Raw genomic sequence first — 19,156 nt, 5'->3', positions numbered from 1 at the left:
AGGGTTTGGCTAGGAACCGGGCTCTACGGGGGCAGAACTTCCAAGCCGAAAGTTCTTCTTCTCAGAGCCTTCTGGCACTCTGGGACTCACCTAACACTTGAGAACTACTAGGCAATTGGAGGGGTTTGGAGAGATGTTTGAGAGAGAAAGAATAGAAAAGGTGTGAGTTTTTTGTGGTGATTTGTGCTTCTATTTATAGGTTGAGTCCAGATCGAACGCGCAGAATTCCCTTGCTCAACGTAGAGCGTTTATGGACAGGTATCACCATCTGGTGCCAAGACGTGGTGAGGAAGCAGTGGCTCAGATCGTGCCATGCGTCGCTCACTGGTTACTCCAAAAACTAATTATCTTCTAAAATCCGTAACTTTTGCATACGAGCTCCGATTTTGACGTTCTTTATATCCACATGTAGGTATCGACAGGATCTACAAATTTTGTGTAATGATGTGATTTTTCAAAACAAAATTTTCATTTTTAATCATATAATATTCACAAAACATTTCAAAAAACATCATTTATTTAGTTACATAACATAACTCCGAGTTTAATCAGTTAATAATCCAGGATCCTCGAAACATAATTCTTTCTCTGGTGTGTACAATCAAGCTGGCGCCGTCCTGCGATCTGGAGAAAACCTGAAACACATAACACATAACACGGTAAGCACGAAGCTTAGTGAGTTCCCCAAAATACCACGCACAAGTAATTAGCCAGTTGAGGCTATAGCTCTGTAAGACCTTCCGGACAATGTGTCTCAGTGGAACCCTCCAGTCCCATAGCTCGTTGGACCCTGTGGTCTGGTCATAGCTCGTTGGACCCTCCGGTCTGGTCTGGCTCATTGGACCCTTCGGTCTGATCTAGTTAAGAGCCTTCCGGCCTCATAGTTCGTTTGACCCTCTGGTCCGGTCTAAGCAACAAATAATACAACATACAATACATGTCACACAAACATGCATAACTCAAACAAGCACATAAGACTACCTGGTCACACATAGTTACCACTCTAGGTAAAGTATAGTGAGAAGACTCACTGATGACTAGTAGATAATAGACAACAGTCAAAAATCCTGGACTAGTCTGCGCCTACACATTAGACAAGCATCTGGATCATTATTCGCCTTATTACTCATTTACTCTTCAAGTCCTCTTTTCCCCATTTTACCCTCAGGATGGGTAAAAGTCTATTTTACCCTTCCTTGGTCCCTACTCCCCCTTATTGACTCACCTAGGAAGTCAACAGAAAGCCAGACCCAGTCAACAACCAAGATTAACCTGACTCGCCAAGTCCACTCGTATTCTCCACGTTCTTCCTATGGTTTATTCAGCTCACTGAGTTGACTCCTAACTCGATGAGTTAACATTGGGTCCAGGATACTAGGTCACACTCGCTACGACTCATCTAGTCATCCCATGGACTCGGTGAGTTAGCTCCATCGGATTTCTCATTCAGCCACCTGAGGTCAGATCTGTGACTCTAGCTTATAGATCCAACCTCCTAGCATCCAAAAGTCACGTAAAGGTCCATCCTTTATGCTTATGCATCACATATCTAGCTCTATTTGACAAAATGACCCTCTTAATGATGTTTTAGGCTCAATAATCTTATGTGACTGCATAAAGCTGGGATCATGGGACTCTCTGGACCACTCAAGGTCCAGATCTGGTGTCTAAGCCTCAAAGGGACTTCACATACTTCATAACTCAACTTAAAAGAGGGTAAAGAAACCCTAAATTCATGAGATCTACTAACCATACGAAAATAGGTATAGATTTATACCTTAAAAAATAGCCTTGAATGGAATAGCAGCAGATCTGAACCCCTCAAGTCGATCTTGCTTGAACAACCTCCTTCTTCCTTGCAAGTATACACCAAGATGATAAAATTAGCCCCCCTCCTTCTCTCTATGCTCTCTGGATCAAATAGGGTCTCTCAAGAGAAAGTGTGGCCACAAATGAAGGCCATAAGAGCCTTTAAATAGGTCACAAACCCGGACAATTAGGGTTTTCCTCTGCAACGCTGATTCGGCGAGTCAGATACCCGACTCGTCGAGTCCATCCATTTAACACGTCACCAACCCACGACCCTACTCAACGAGTTGAGGCACCAACTCGTCAAGTCACCCAAGCAAACTCATATTTTCATATAGAAATGTTATACCTCGGAAATCAGGATGTTACAATTCTCCCCCACTAGAATTAGATTTCGCCCTCGAAATCAGTCCTTAATTACACAAAGATTGAATCCAACAACCCAAAAGGCACTACCGAAGGGATCTCATACCACACCGATATCTTTTTCCATGGACACCTGAATCCACACAGAAATTCCCAAGTCCGAAACAGAACTAACCCTTTTGCCGCTAAGATACCCCTTTCTGACCTTCCCAAAATCTGAAACTCTAGTGGCCTGGCCCGCTGCCAGACCGCCCACTCAAGCTATCACCATGTTATTCGCTCCTCGAATCGTCAAACCCTGATAAATCATTGCTCCTCTAATTCTCATAAGACAAAATCCGCCAATCGGCTACCGATTACTCATACCAAATGTACAAAACGATCCGAATCACGCCCCAAGGAACGAAAGGGTTCACCTCCCACCATGGTTCATCCACCGAACTACCATTCGAACCCATCCCAACAATAAACTTTCAACACCCTGTTCTCCGACACAAGAAAAAAATGATCATCCTCGCTCAGAAGTCCTCAAACATCTAAAAATCGTAATCCTTCACTTTCCCCCATATATCTCTTTTTAACATTTAGCACCTGGTCTACAATATGCCTCACGGTTGGACCTCCAAAGGTTACCCACTACATGCCCAACACGTCTCGCCGCCTTCCTTCCCACAGCACTATCTCAGCCCATTGTGACGCACAAGTCACAAAGTTATTTTCTCCCCAAACGAATACTACAATCCCAATTGAAGATCGACTCAACCCCGACCTCTGTCATCTACTGCATATAGTTCCATGCATCTCGTGGTACCTCCCGTACCCGAGTACTAACCTACACAGGTCTAAGACATCAAATGACAAACAATACCCCTCAACATGGAACACACCTCAGAATCCAGAATCTCATCTTGATTACCCATCGCACCATCAGAGCCAAATTCAAACTCGAGAGTTTGGTCTGACCCGGAGTTGGAACCACTCGTTCTAATGAAGCACTCAACTCATGACTCATGACCCGCAACCCACACGTATACCACTTCTCGACTTCCCTTTGGTTGTGACAACCACAACTCACTACAGAATATAACGATTCCCAACAAATATAGAGACCCCAGTCTCGCACCTGGTTCGACCACCCGGCTCCCAACAACTCAAATGTTTGGGTTACCCAAGCCTAAAACTCTTATGCTTCATGCCCTAACGAAAGAGTACTTTATCACAACAATCTCTCGCTGACTAGTGAGTATTGTGGCTCCCCGCAACATCATAACAACCTCTCGTTGACTAGTGAGTACTACGGCTCCCCGTAGCATCACAACAACCTCTCGCTGATTAGTGAGTGCTACGGTTCCCCGTAGTATCACAACAACCTCTAGCTGACTAGTGATTACTACGGTTCCCCGTAGTATCACAACAACCTTTTGTTGACTAGTGAGTATTGCGGCTCCCCGCAGCATCATAACAACCTCTTGCTGACTAGTGAGTACTACGGCTCCCTGTAGCATCACAACAACCTCTCGCTACCATCCATTTTCTTAAATAATCTCACTTGCTGCCATTAGCCGAAGGGCTCCCACTGGAACCATAGTTACTTGATACACCACTTGCCGTCTCAAACTCAAGACACAAAATAATCCGAAATTCAAGGCATTAAACTCGGATGCCTCGGTACACCATCACAAAACCTCACGATATCTTGCCTCATCCACTGATCTCCTATTTACGCCATCATACTCTAATACGCAACGCATCCCTGCAGAATTCATTTCACCACCAATCTTCCTGGCACACAACCCAAAATTTTGGAATATTACAATTCTCAATTTGAAACATGGAGAAATGGTCAATGACGTAGAAAATGTTGACGGCAATCTGAAACTCCCTCCTAAAATGCTTCGAACTCATGCAAGCATACTCATAACGACCCGGAAGTTGGTTGCCTAATCAACTTCTGCCCTTTCCAACTATAAATACCAGCCTATACATTGCACCAGAAATTCTCAATCGCCGAACTAACCTTACGGGTCAACCCCCCCCCCCCCCCCCCCCAAATTCACCATTATAACCTTGAAGAATTCCTAACCATCACAAGGTCTTCGACCAATAGCCACCTGCTGTGGAGACACTTATCCTTTCTCGAACACGCACATCATACATTACCTTACTCGGCACCTCACCTCGACCACCAATAACCCTGGTCTCATGAATCCGTTCCGCAGGTCTCCATATCCAGTCTCTAACCACTCTTGAACAAATCTCTGATCCATTCAATAAAATACCCGGTTCTCCTCCACTTAGGGTTCGACTCAAAACCGATTGGCGCATTAAGAATCTATCCCACAGACTGTTTCTACGAGTAACATCGCACCTACCCTTGGAAGGTGCTGCACAACACTCGATGATCTCCCGCTAGAGATCAAGCAACTCCAAATACCCCGAATCTCAAATGAAATCCTCGGAAACTTCTCATTATGACTGCGTCTAGTCATTTAGAATTTCATACCATCCCATTACCGGACATCTCAGTTATCTGATAGTAACCCTGACTCTCAGTCTGGAAATAATGAACTATCATACCCCTCATCCTCGACTCCTCAACCAACGTTCCATCACGTGAGTTATCATAAGAGCGGAGACCTCATTACCACACCCGATACCCATCATAGACAATAAGAGCCACTACCCCAATATACTCCCCTTGATCGTCCGATGCTACAGCTAATACATGCCCTACTATACTCAAATAGAGTGCATCCTTGTCCTTGACTATCTCAGTCCTCACTGACAATCTGCTCATGCTATATCGTTACCTCGCGGCATACATACTGCCCAAATACTCTGGTGGAAGATCACCATCAATGCTAACCCTCACGGTTTACCCCCAAGCTTAGAAACCGAAATCTCAACACCTCTTATGTTTCCCCATAGGAAACGGAAATAACACCACTTAGGTCACAGAAGGTGACATCTCCACTATCGGTTGATTGCTCAAATCAGGCCGCATTCCTCAATAAATGCCATCTCTACTCCTCCTTGGGTCTTGTGACTTCATCTGACATCTTACCAAAAATACCTCGGAATCATCTCGATTTCCTTCACAAGGAATGCTTCGTGGAAACTTGTTCAACATGGCCCTCTGACCTCATACTCTAACGCATCCGATCTCCACCTGATCAATCACGACATAATCACTTGAAAAACACAAACATTATCTGCTATGAATCATGGTACTCGAACCACCATATCACCTCTCAATCTGATACCAAGCATGGTACTTGAACCATGACATTACCTTTCAACCTGCTACTTAGCATGATACCCGAACCATGACATCACTTCTCAATCTGCTACTTAGCATGGTACTCGAACCATGACATCACTTCTCAATCTGCTACTTAGAATGGTACTCGAACCATGACATCACTTCTCAATCTGCTACTTAGAACCTTCGGAACACCCCCTGTTTCGAGTATGGGTCCTCTGCTTTCGGTAGTACGGGATCATACGACTTGCCACATCTACCCATACTTTCTACACGGACCATCCCAGAGTTTCTAAGTAGCTGCTCATCCTTCTCGACCACCAATCTTGTCACGCGTGCTCGTTCCTCAGCGAAATGCTCTACTTTGCCAGCGTACTCATCTGACTCAGGTCACTCCCTAGGCTCTTCCTAGGTTCTCACACTTCTCTGCCATAAGCTACTGAGAAACTCCTATGATGCCAGTCATCTACCTCCTGAATATTGTCACATTCACTTGGTAGCTGACTCCCATCATCGGGAGTTCCACAAAGCACGAAGCAAGCAACATTTGGGCATCGAATAAACACGTAAAACCCACTCAAGGTTACAAATCTATTGCTCTACTCATACTCAATAGGTGTCACCGAACTCAGGAAACTCTAACCCACGCGGGCATCTAGCTACTCTTTCAATAGGCTCCTCCAATGCTCATCTAGGTGTCTCTCCTTGATTACTCCTTTACTCGAAACTCTATCTCTGTAATATTCCTGTTGGATACTCTTACTCAGCACATACTCGGAAGCACATCCTAGGCTAAGGCATAACAAATTAGGCCACTCTAGTCCTAAAATATGAAATACCTAGCCTATCCTCTAGCATGCAGAATATCACAAAATATCTCATAGCACAAAATAGGGTATTTTGGGAAATCACCGTTCGGGCTCTGGCTGATGGTACACACTGCTCCTTCTTGTTTTCTCTTAGAAACTCTTGCTCATTTTAGAAAAATCATTTCTTTGAAATTTTTTCTCAAATCCCCAGTTTGATTCCAGATTTACCCGAAGGTGCATCCGAATCCCTCAAACCAAGGCTCTGATACCAACTTGTAACGACGTGAATTTTCAAAACAAAAATTTCATTTTTAAACATATAATATTCATAACACATTTCAGAAAACATCATTTATTTAGTTACATAACATAACTCTGAGTTTAATCAGTTAATAATCCAGGATCCTCAAAACATAATTCTTTCTCTGGTGTGTACAATCAAGTTGGCGCCGTCCTGTGATTTGGAGAAAACTTGAAACACATAACACATAACACAGTAAGCACGAAGCTTAGTGAGTTCCCCAAAATACCACGCACAAGTAATTAGCTAGTTGAGGCTATAGCTCTGTAAGACCTTCCGGACAATGTGTCTCAGTGGAACCCTCCAGTCCCATAGCTCGTTGGACCCTGTGCTCTGGTCATAGCTCGTTGGACCCTCCGGTCTGGTCTGGCTTGTTGGAAACTTCGGTCCGGTCTGGTTGAGAGCCTTCCGGCCTCATAGTTCGTTAGACCCTCTGGTCCGGTCTAAGCAACAAATAATACAACATACAATACATGTCACACAAACATGCATAACTCAAACAAGCACATAAGACTACCTGGTCACATATAGTTACCACTCTAGGTAAAGTATAGTGAGAAGACTCACCTGATGACTAGTTTGCGCCTACACATTAGACAAGCATCTGGATCATTATTCACCTTATTACTCATTTACTCTTCAAGTCCTCTTTTCCCCTTTTTACCCTCAGGATGGGTAAAAGTCTATTTTACCCTTCCTTGGTCCCTACTCCCCCTTATTGACTCACCCAGGAAGTCAACAGAAAGCCAGACCTAGTCAACAACCAAGATTAACCTGACTCGCCGAGTCCACTCGTATTCTCCACGTTCTTCCTAGGCTTCATTCAGCTCACTGAGTTGACTCCCAACTCTATGATTTAACACTGGGTCCAGGCTACTAGGTCACACCCGCTACGACTCGTCGAGTCATCCCATGGACTCGGCGAGTTGGCTCCATCGGATTTCTCATTCAGCCACCTGAGGTCAAATTTGTGACTCTAGCTTATAGATCCAACCTCCTAGCATCCAAAAGTCACGTAAAGGTCCAACCTTTATGCTCATGCATCACATATATCTAGCTCTATTTGACAAAATGACCCTCTTAATGATGTTTTATGCTCAATACTCTTATGTGACTGCATAAAGCTGGGATCATGGGACTCACTGGACCTCTCAAGGTCCATATCTTATGTCTAAGCCTCAAAGGAACTTCACATACTTCATAACTCAACTTAAAAGAGGGTGAAGAAACCTTGAATTCATGAGATTTACTAACCATACGAAAATAGGTATAGATTTATACCTTAAACAACAACCTTGAATGGAATAGCAGCAGATCTGAACCCCTCAAGTCGATGTTACTTGAACAACCTCCTTCTTCCTAGCAAGAATGCACCAAGATGATGAAATTATCTAGAGACGTTTTATCAGTGATTCAGCTAAACCATTTTGTGTGTGTACATGAGCAACTGGATGCTCAACAACAATTCCTGCCAACATACAATATCTATTAAATGTTTGCGAAGTAAATTCACTAACATTATCAAGTCTCACTCTCTTGATAGTATCACATTTGAATTCTTTCTAGAATTACAGGTGACTCCTTTTCAACTTTTATTATAGAATATTTTATAATTAACTTTCCAAAGGAACAAGATGTACATGGTCTTATGCTACTGGATTGAGGGAATGTCATTTAATGGGTGCCCATGCGTATTCTCAATTATCTATCGCATCATTGTTAATCATGGGTGGCCCAACTTATCATGCCATAAACTGAATGTCTCAGGATCACAATGCTTTTCTTTAACTACCATATTTGATTCAATAGTTTGCATTTTATATATATATATATATATATATATATATATATATATATATATATATATATATATATATAATGCAAAACCAGAATCAAGTGTTGGTAGTTTTTCAAGCACATTGTTTTTATAACGCATGTGAGTTGGGGCTAGATGTTAAGGGGATAATAATAATAAAGATTCATTTTATCAAATAATTAAAAATCCTTGAATATGATAAATTTTCTCCGTATACATTACAACTTATATAAATACTTATCTATTGTATACGTGTTATGTGGATAGATATTATGGGCATGTAATATTTGTATAAATATTTTTATAAACTTATCAAAAGTGATAAAATAACATTTTTAAACAGAAGATTATTTAGGATAAATATTCTTAACGAGAATTGTAACAACCGTAAAATCTCAAACTATATAAGACGTATTTGATCTAAATATATTAAAGGATAAACCCAAGTAGTGAAACAATATTTTTTTCGTTACGCCTATTTTGCGATGATAATTATGAGGTATATTTTATGATATTAGTTATCGATTATTAAATTTAAATAGTCGTAAAACAATATCCTTTATATATTTGGAAATATTTTGAAATTTATTGATTGATATATAAAAAATATTGATTATAAGTTATTAAAGATATATAAATCGTTATATTAAAGGTATATGTATCCTATTGTTTTAGGAAAGGACATAAATAATATTTGAATAATTAGGATTTTTATAAAGGAAAAAAAAAAAGAGGAAACGATATATATATATATATATATATATATATATATATATATATATATATATATATATATATATATATATATATATATATATATATATATATATATATATATATATATATGAGAAAAGTGAATATACCCTTAAGGGTATATAAGCTTAGTACCCAAACTCACTAGACTACATCGTTTTGTATCATATATATACATTGTAATTGTCCAATGTTCTTATAATTCAACTTCTAACTTGATTTACTTCCAAGATTTTTATCAATTTCACATTTATATTTCTCTTACATAATATTTATTTTCAACTATAATATATATAGCTTAGTAGGTGTTCGGCAAAAAAATATGATATAAGAGGAAGATAATTATGAAATTTCGAAAATTTTGAAAGTAAATCAAGTCAAGGGTTGAAGTTTAAGAACATTATAATAAATATATTAAACAAAATGACGTATTATAATGAGTTTGGGTACCTAAGCTTATATACCCTTAAGGGTATATTCACTTTTCCCTATATATATATATATATATATATATATATATATATATATATATATATATATATGTGTGTGTGTGTGTGTGTGTGTGTGTGTGTGTGGGTGTGTGTGTGTCATAATTAAATTTTCTTGCAAGTTAAGGTTATAGGTTTCAAAGGTTATCTAAAAAAAAGACTCACACTCTTGAGGTAATACGTGTCGGTCTATTAAGGATTATTGTACATATCCGATTAATTTAAAATCATACGTGTTAGCCTCTTTTAGTGACTAACTACTACATGTTATGAATTATTATTTAGTGAATGACTATTGGATTCTCCATCTCCCCCATTAATCTCCATAATTAGTGAACATTATAGCAAACATTATTATGAGTTTTATGAGTGTAGTTATGCACCACTATAATATGCATTCATATCATACATGACTTTTCATCTTCTTTATTTAGTATAAATAATGAATATTATGTATTGTAAAGTTGGATGATTTCATCACAAGTATTGGAATAAAAGTTCTCTCTACTCTTATTTCTTTTCTTTACTCTATAATTTATATTGTTATTTGATCATATTTTATAACACGTTATCAGCACGACTCTACCATAGAGCTATAACTCCTTATTGTTCTTGTCATTTTCAGGTATGTATTTTTTATAATTTTACATGTACAATGCTTACAACTTATTTTATGGAATTTCTTAACTAACAATTCCTTAACATACAAGTCTTTATTTTGATTTCTATTTTCATTATGAAAAACTATGTTATGTTAGAGAAAATTTTCTCTACTTTCCATGCCACCAACATGCTCCTGCAGCAGCAATATCACGAGAAAGATTTAAAAAGAATATATTATGAATTAATCTCATTTCTTCTTGTGGCTGAATAAAACTATGAACTATTGATGAAAAATCACCAATCAATCCCGACCGATCCTAGTGCATTCCCTGAAGTGAATGCAATATCATATAATCATAATAGTCATGGGTATAATCGAGGTCGTGGAGGTTATTATCATAAAAAATAACAAGATTACAAGCAACCACCAGAAGTTGGAATATAGCAAAAATTCACATCCTAATGATAAAGTGGTGAAGGCCAAAACAAAAGAAAGTTGAAAATGTTTGTCATTGATGTGGAATGACCGATCATTGGTCTTGTACTTTCCGCTTATCAAAGCATTTTGTTGATCTTTATCAAACTTATCTAAAATCTAAAGAAAAATAAAATATCAAAACAAATTTTATTCAAAGTGATATTCATGAAGATCAACCAGAATGACACATTTGGATGTTGCCGATTTTCTTGTCTACCCTGAAGGGACAAGTGGTGATATGGATGGTGATTGATCAGAATAATGTGTAGTTTTGTTTCATGACATTTATTATGTTTTTATGTCATATTCATTTCATGAGAAATGATGTTGTCACAATCTTCTCAAATTAATAAAATATGAATTTATTTCTCTAAGTCGAATGTTTCTTATGTTTTATTTATTTATTGAAAACAAACATGGATGTTCGCAAAAGAAATAATGAAGATATATTTCTTGCTAACAATGCAATAACACATAGCATTTTTAATAATGAAAAGTATTTTGCTTATTTATCAATTAGAGAAGCAAATGTTAATATAATAACAGGTAATGCAAAAATGATTGAAGGCTCCGGAAGAGCGAATATAATATTACAACAAGGGACACTAATTACAAATTAGTGACGCATTATTTTTGTCTAAATCACCAAGATTGAAGGCTCTGGAAGAGCGAATATAGTATTACCACAAGTGACAATAATTACAATTGGTGATGTATTATTTTTATTAAAATCACCAAGAAATTTATTAAGTTTTAAGGATATTCGGTATAACGGATATCCTATTGAAACAACTAATGATGGTAATAAAAATTATCTCAACATTACAAAATTTATATTGGATAAGAAAAGTTTTTTTTGTAAAATTTACTTGTATTGTCCTTCGGATTGTACTATACAAATATTACTATGATTGATGCTATTAAAAATATTACAATGATTCATGTTATTGAAAATAAAAAAAGGTATGATATTACCTTACTAGTTTGGCATGACCGGTTGGGCCATCCCGGATCAATTATGGTATGTAGAATAAATGAAACTTCAAGTGGTCATTCCTTGAAAAACCAGAAGATTTTTCAAGATAATGAATTATGTTGCATGCTCTCAAGGAAAATTAATTTCCAGTCCATCATTGAACAAAGTTGGGTATGAAAGTCTTAGTTTCTTACAAAGAATTCAAGAGGATATATATATGGACTAATTCATCCAACACCATGTGGACCATTTAGATATTTTATGGTTTTAATTGACGCGTCAACTAGATGGTCACATATGTGCTTGTTGTCTAGTCATAATTTGGTTTTGCAAGATTACTTGCATAAATAATTTGCCTAAGGGCACATATTCCCTATTACCCAATTATGAAAATTTGACTTGACAATGTTGGAGAATTTACATCATAAGCTTTTAATGATTATTTCATGTTGATTAGGACAACTATTGAACATCATGTTGCATATGTTCATACACAAAAATGGTTTAGCTGAGTCGTTAATCAAACACCTTTAATTAATTGCAAGACCTTTGCTAATGCATTATAAACTTCCTAATCAACATAAGGGCATGGATTTTTACATGCAACATCACTTATATGCATAATGACAACTAGTTATCATGAGTTCTCCCCTACTCAACTGGTTTTCGGTCAGGAACCAATTATTTACCATCCAAGGATGTTTGGATGTATAATTTATGTACCTATTTCTCCACCTCACTTCACAAAAATGGGTCCTCAAGAAGAATGAGAATTTATGTTGGATATGAATCTCCATCTATAGTAAAATATTTAAAATCATTAATTTGAGATTTATTTACAGCTATATTTGATGATTATTATTTTGATGAATCATATTTTCCAACATCAGGGGGAGAAATAAAGAAGCTGGAAAATAAAATCTCTTGAAAGGAATTGTCACTTTCAGTTTTAGGTCCTCGTTCAAGTCAATGTGAACTTGAAATAAAAAAGACAATTCCTTTACAAAATGTAGCAAATCAATTGCCAGAAGCATTTACTGACCCTAAGTGAGTAACAAAGTCTCATGTACCAGCTATACTTACTCCAGTTAAAATTGATATCCCATAAGGAAAAAAAATACAATTGCAAATGAATATTAGGCACACCTGAAGCGTGGAAGATCAGCCGGTTCCAAAGATAAAAATCCTCGAAAATGAAATGAAGCAAATACAATTGATGGTCCAAAAAAGAAAACAGAATCTCTTGAAAAGATTAATGAAGCTCTAGAAGAGCCTAATGACATAACAAAAGAAAATAAGGTACTTGAAAAAAATGAAAATGATGAGATCTCAATAAATTATGTCATAACAAGAATAAGACGGAACTGAAATAAAATAGATATCGATGATAATTTTTCATATCATGTTCCGCGCGCGACTATAATGAAAATGAGGATCTTGTACCAAAATCTATTGAGTAATGTATGAATAGAAAATATCGGCCAAAATGGAAAGATGAAATAAATAAAGAGTTTAATTATATTACTCAACGAAAAGTTTTGGATCTGTAGTCTGTACACCAAACAAAGTAAGAACAATGGGATATGAATGGGTATTTGTGCGCAAAAGAAACGAGAAAAATGAAGTTGTGAGATATAAAGCAATATTTGTTGCACAAGGTTTTACCCAAAGGCCCAAAATTTATTATGAAAAAATGTATTCTCCGGTAGTTGATGCAATTACATTAAGTTATTTTATAAGTTTAACAGCATATGCAAAACTGGAGATGTGTCTAATGGATGTATTTACCGCTTATTTATATGGTTCACTTGAAAATGATATTTATATGAAAATCACAGAAGGGTTTAAGGTGCCAGAAGCACAAACTTCTAATTCTCGTGAAGTATATTTGGTAAAATTAAATAAATCTTTGTATAGTTTGAAACAATTTGGTCGTATGTGCTTCAATTGTTTTAGTACATTTCTGTTGAAAGAGTGCTATAAAAATGATCCATTAAGCCCATATGTATTCATAAAAAGATCCAGATAAGAATTTATCATAATTGATGTTATTCTATATGATTTGAACATAATTGGAACTCCTAAAGAATTGGAAAATGTCACTTCTTGTTTGAAAGAAAATTTTGAAATGGATGATTTTGGTAAGATGAAATTCTATTTGAGTCTTCAAATTAAGCACACAAAAATGAAGCTTTTGTACATTAATATCTAGAAAATGTGCTAAAAAGGTTTTATATGAATAACTCACATCCATGAGTAACCCGAAGGTGGTAAGGCAATTAGATGCCAAAAGGACCAACTTCAACATCATAAAAAACATGAAAATTAATCTTCTTGTTCCCGAAGAACTATATCTTAGTGCTATTGGTGCACAAATATATCTTACTATTAATACAAGACCTGATAAATTTTTTGTCATAAACTTATTAGCAATATATAGTTCTTGTCCAACAAGAAGATACTGGCATAGAGTCAAACACATTCTTTGATATCTTCGAGGTACAATAGATATGAATTTATACTAATCAAATTCATAAAATGCAAAGTTAATTAGTTATGCAGATGTGGGATATTAATCTGATCCACATAAAGCTCGATCCCAAACATATTATTTATTCACTTGTGGAGGTAACGTAAATTCTTGTCATTTTGTTAAACAAACTTTAGTTGCTGCTTATTCTAACCATGCAGAGATTATAGCAATTTATAAGGCAAGTCATGAATGTATTTGGTTAAGAATTTTAACTCAACATATTTGCAAGAATTGTGGTCTAACTTCTAATAGGGATGTTCCAACCATACTATATGAAGATAATATAACTTGTATAGCTCCATTCAAGGAAGGACTTATCAAAGGAGACAGAACTAAGCATATATCACCAATGTTTTTTTTTTTTCACTCATGATCTTCAAAAAGAGTGTGACATCAACATCTAGAAAATTCAATCCAGTAACAACTTTCCTGATTGGTTTACTAAACCACTTCTTACATCAAAATTTGAAAAGATGGTACGAAACATTGTTATGCGGTGCTTCAAGAAAATCAAGTAGGGGGAGTTGGAAACATATTGTACTCTTTTCCTTAGCTATGTTTTTCCCACTGGGTTTTCTTAGCAAGGTTTTAACGAGGCAATTGTTTCCAATATCTATTATTAATCATGTACTACTTTTCCTTAATAAAGGGTTTTACCGATTAAGGTTTTAATGAGGCATGATACAATCGTCATTCAAGGGGGAGTGTTATGAATTATTATTTAGTGACTGACTATTAGATTCTCCATCTCCCCCATTACTCTCCATAATTAGTGAACATTATAACAAACATTATTATGAGTTTTATGAGTGTAGTTATGCACCACTATAATGTGCATTCATATCATACATGACTTTTCATCTTCTTTATTTAGTATAAATAGTGAATATTATGTATTGTAAAGTTGGATAATTTTATCACAAGTATTAGAATAAAAGTTCTCTCTACTCTTATTTCTTTTCTTTACTCTATAATTTATATTGTTATTTGATCATATTTTATAACACTACACAAATAATAACTACTACACAAATGTTTATTTTTAGAAGCTTTGAGGGATTATGGAATATGAAGAGATTATAGAAATTTTAAGATCAAGGAATTATATTAGTTGGAGCGTCGGCACGGTATTATAGCCGATTATAAATAGTGTAGAGCGCTTTATTTCTTCGACTTAAATTCCCAACGTTCGAGTGGTGCCTCGTAGAAAAAAAAAAGTGTTTTATGACGCCGATTACGAGAATACGCTCATAGAACGAGATAAGGTTTCAGCAATATAATGAGTTGGCAATCAGCGTTGAGTTTAAAGCCACAATAGTAGTTAGTTTCCATTAACTATCCAAATGAGTGTATAATTACTTTCATAAACATGATTTTAATACAGGTATTAATTAAAATATTAAATATTTGTTGAAAGTTTATATGTTAATATATGATTATTGCCTGAAATATGTGTTAGATATATATTTGATGATATTAGATGTGCGAACCAGTTATGGTTCTATATGTGTTAAGATGTGTGTGTGTGTGTGTGTGTATATATATATATATATATATATATATATATATATATGATATTATTACGTGATAATAATAATAATAATAGAAGTATTATTTCTAAAAAAAGTAAATTAATACCTAAAACTTTGTTTTAAGTATACATTAGTTAGCGTTTCCTAAACGAATATGGTATTGAAAATTTTATCATAAGCATTGTAGTTTTGCCTAGTGATGGGATAAGACTTAAAAGGGGATGTTTAGTTCAATTAAGTTTGGACATTGGGTAGCCTCTTATTAAGAGTACGTGTGTGCTGAGATTGATGATCGGCGGGGTACGTCCTACGTACAGAAGTACATTTTATGTACGAAGTCTTTTTCAAAGCTCTGTGTCTTAGGTGCTACTTGTCTCAGGATATTATTATGTTCTGGGGTACAAGTCTTACTCATACCCGAGTACTATAATGTGCCAAAAGTACTATCATGTACAAAGTCTTTTTTTGATACTATTGTGTGTCGGTGACAGGAGCGTTTGGGAGTACTCTATTAGTATTTTCCCATACTTTTATTTTGAAGAGCTTTGGAGTCATCGTTTCTTTTATGAAGTGATCGGACGAGTTTCATGTGTCAGCGTTTCCTTTCACAAAGTAATTGAGGGAACTTCGTAGACTACCTAATAAAGTGTGTCAATAATAGACCACTACCAGGTATGTCTGATGTTGTATTGCCGGATAGGGTGAGTTTAGGGGTAAAATACATCATGGTGTCAGACCACTACTAGGTACGGTTATCTAGATAACTACCCCTGACTTAACTATCTTGTGGTTTTTACAAATGGAGGTTCGTGGTGAAACTTATTCCATTCCCCTCATTTGTTGTCTTTATTGATACTCGTTTGTTTCCATGGAATTTCCAAAGCAGCGTTGCCATTTTGTTGTTCATATTGATCCTTTAGGCTAGATCTTGTAAGATCATTGTATAGGATCTATACGTGAGGATCGATGGGATGGGATAGATTGTTATATATATATATATATATATATATATATATATATATATATATACATATATATATATATATATATATATATATATATATATATATATATATATTTGTGTATATGTGTGTGTGTGTGTTAATGATAATAGTTGTTTTGCTGGTTTAAGATATAGATTATTATCACATTGTGGGATTGAAAACCCTATGTATCTCACCAGGTTTCCCAACCTGACCTATTCAATTTATATGCATCACAGGTAGCAGCATAAGACTACTGAAGACTCGATTATGATGCTGAGAGAAGACATGCAATAGAGTTCACGACCGCTAGGTCTTTACGCTGTAACATATGTTGTGTATCAGTTATGACATCCCTAGAGCTATATTATTTTGAGACAATATTTTGTACTCAAATTGTTTTAATATACTGGAAATTTCTGCAATAAAAGATATTATGATTTTTAAACTGTAAAGAACTTTTTTTTTTCGGTTCTGAAAATTGGGGATGTCATAGTTTTTGTCTATAATATACATATATTTCTTATTTTCAATGGTTATTGTTTTTGTGTCATATCATTTGAAATATATGTCATTTAAACTTAGTAAATTTCTATTACACTTTGGAGAAAATAAGGCATTTTCTATACAAAAGCTCGTACCATTTGGTAATATAAATTGGGTGTTCTCAGTTCCCTCTATCAAGTCTGCATGACCTAATATTGTATGTATGACTATTTTTGTTGGTACTAATTTTGAAAAGTGTTTCTTTGATTTCAAAATAGTATGTGTATTACCGTTATCTATTATACAAAGATCTCCAACTTTTTCTTGGTGTTGTGTTCCAGTTGGACTCATATTAAACTTCACATATGAAAGAAATAATAAGCAAATAAACATAATCACAATAATTATTATAAAGAAAGTTTATTTATTGTAGGAAAGACATTACATGAAAAACAAGGGAAGGAAAAACACGTTTACAGGAACAATAACATAAATTTTTAGTTTATGTCTTCCATGTCATTGTAGAAATCAGCAACCGTTAGCAGAGTGAATTCAACATTATGAATGAGGTTTGCTTCTTTTCCTTTTCCTTTTAATGGACTCTTGATAAAGTTGACAAAGATGTGCAAGTGTACGTCAGGTCCTTGAACAATGGCATGTGCTACCACATCTATATCAAGAACCATCATATTTTTGTGATGTCCCAACATCATACCTTTCCACTTTGGCCTTTTCTTGTGTATGTATATTGTTTCTTTGTAAAGATTGGTAATCATTCCTTTTTTGGTCACGACCAAGATTATTACCTTGTCCACGACCAAAATTATGGTTCTGATTAAGGCTTTGGTTTCGATTAAAATAGTCACGACATCGTCCTCGACCACTACGATGCCCTCGTCCACGTGTATTGTTTCGATAACCATTAGTATTTGTAGCATTTCCTTCACGAAGTGCTACTGATCCCGTTGGACGAGATTCATGGTTTTTCATCAAGAGCTCATTGTTTTGCTCTACAACAAGCAGACATGCATTCAATTCAGAATATTTTGTGAACTCTTGCAACTGATATTGTTGCATCAAAGTAATTTTTGTTGCTTGAAATGTAGAGTAAGTTTTCTCCAACATATCTTCATCAGTAACTTCTTGTCCATAATACTTGAGTTGTGAACATATTCTGAACAAAGCTGAGGTGTATTCATTTTCTTTCTTGAAGTCTTGAAACCTCATTGTTCTCCATTCATCTCTATCATTTGGAAGTATAACTTCCTTTTGATGATCAAATCTTTCTTTCAAGAGATTCTAGAGAATACTTGGATCAGTAATATCTAGATATTCATATCTCAACCTTTCATCAATATGCTTACGAAGGAAAACTTGTACTTTCATGTTGTCTTGTAATAAGCAATTATTAAATTCATATATAGCATTTGAGATTCCCATTGACTCAAGATGCATTTTTACATCTATCATCCATGGCACATAGTTTTTTCCACTAACTTCAAGTGCTGCAAACTCAAGCTTTTCAATGTTGGACATATTGTAACTATAAATTTAAACAAAATAAGAAGATGAAAATTAAACTCCATTTATTTCAATATGTATTGCACAAAACAGAAGCGGGAGAAGAATCATCCCATACAAAACTAAGAAAGGATAAGATATATCCGGTGTGAGATTGAAAAATAGGAAACTAAGTTCTATAGTTATTATAGTCGTGAGAATCACAACCGGGTGAATCATTTTGATCTTGATAACATTGAAAAGTAAGAGAATTTAATCTTTTTTTGTGGTAGAAAGAAATATGGTAGTGATGTTATTTATAGTAGAAAAATAGCCGTTGTTTTTGTTGTTTTAAACCGTTGCATATATATAGTCGTTGTATATATATATATATATATATATATATATATATATATATATATATATATATATATATAAAATATATGTATATGTATTTTATA

The 19,156-nt window shown here is 35.5% G+C and overlaps 1 protein-coding gene across 1 annotated transcript; it reads right to left on the bottom strand.

Annotated features, from left to right (window-relative positions):
- Positions 1–17,870: 17,870 nt before the first annotated feature.
- LOC145046492 (uncharacterized) lies at positions 17,871–18,731 on the bottom strand. Its single transcript, XM_078994777.1, has 2 exons — positions 18,576–18,731; positions 17,871–18,494 (listed from the first exon to the last, which is right to left on the bottom strand). Exons 1-2 carry the CDS (start codon positions 18,729–18,731, stop codon positions 17,871–17,873), a joined length of 780 nt encoding a protein of 259 aa, XP_078850903.1.
- Positions 18,732–19,156: the final 425 nt, after the last annotated feature.

Source organism: Lactuca saligna, chromosome 5, assembly GCF_052625555.1.
Source record: "Lactuca saligna cultivar CGN05327 chromosome 5, ASM5262555v1, whole genome shotgun sequence".
NCBI classification, from domain to species: domain Eukaryota; kingdom Viridiplantae; phylum Streptophyta; class Magnoliopsida; order Asterales; family Asteraceae; genus Lactuca; species Lactuca saligna.
The sequence above is the reverse complement of the archived record's forward strand: the minus strand, read 5'-3'. Positions and strand labels throughout refer to the sequence as shown.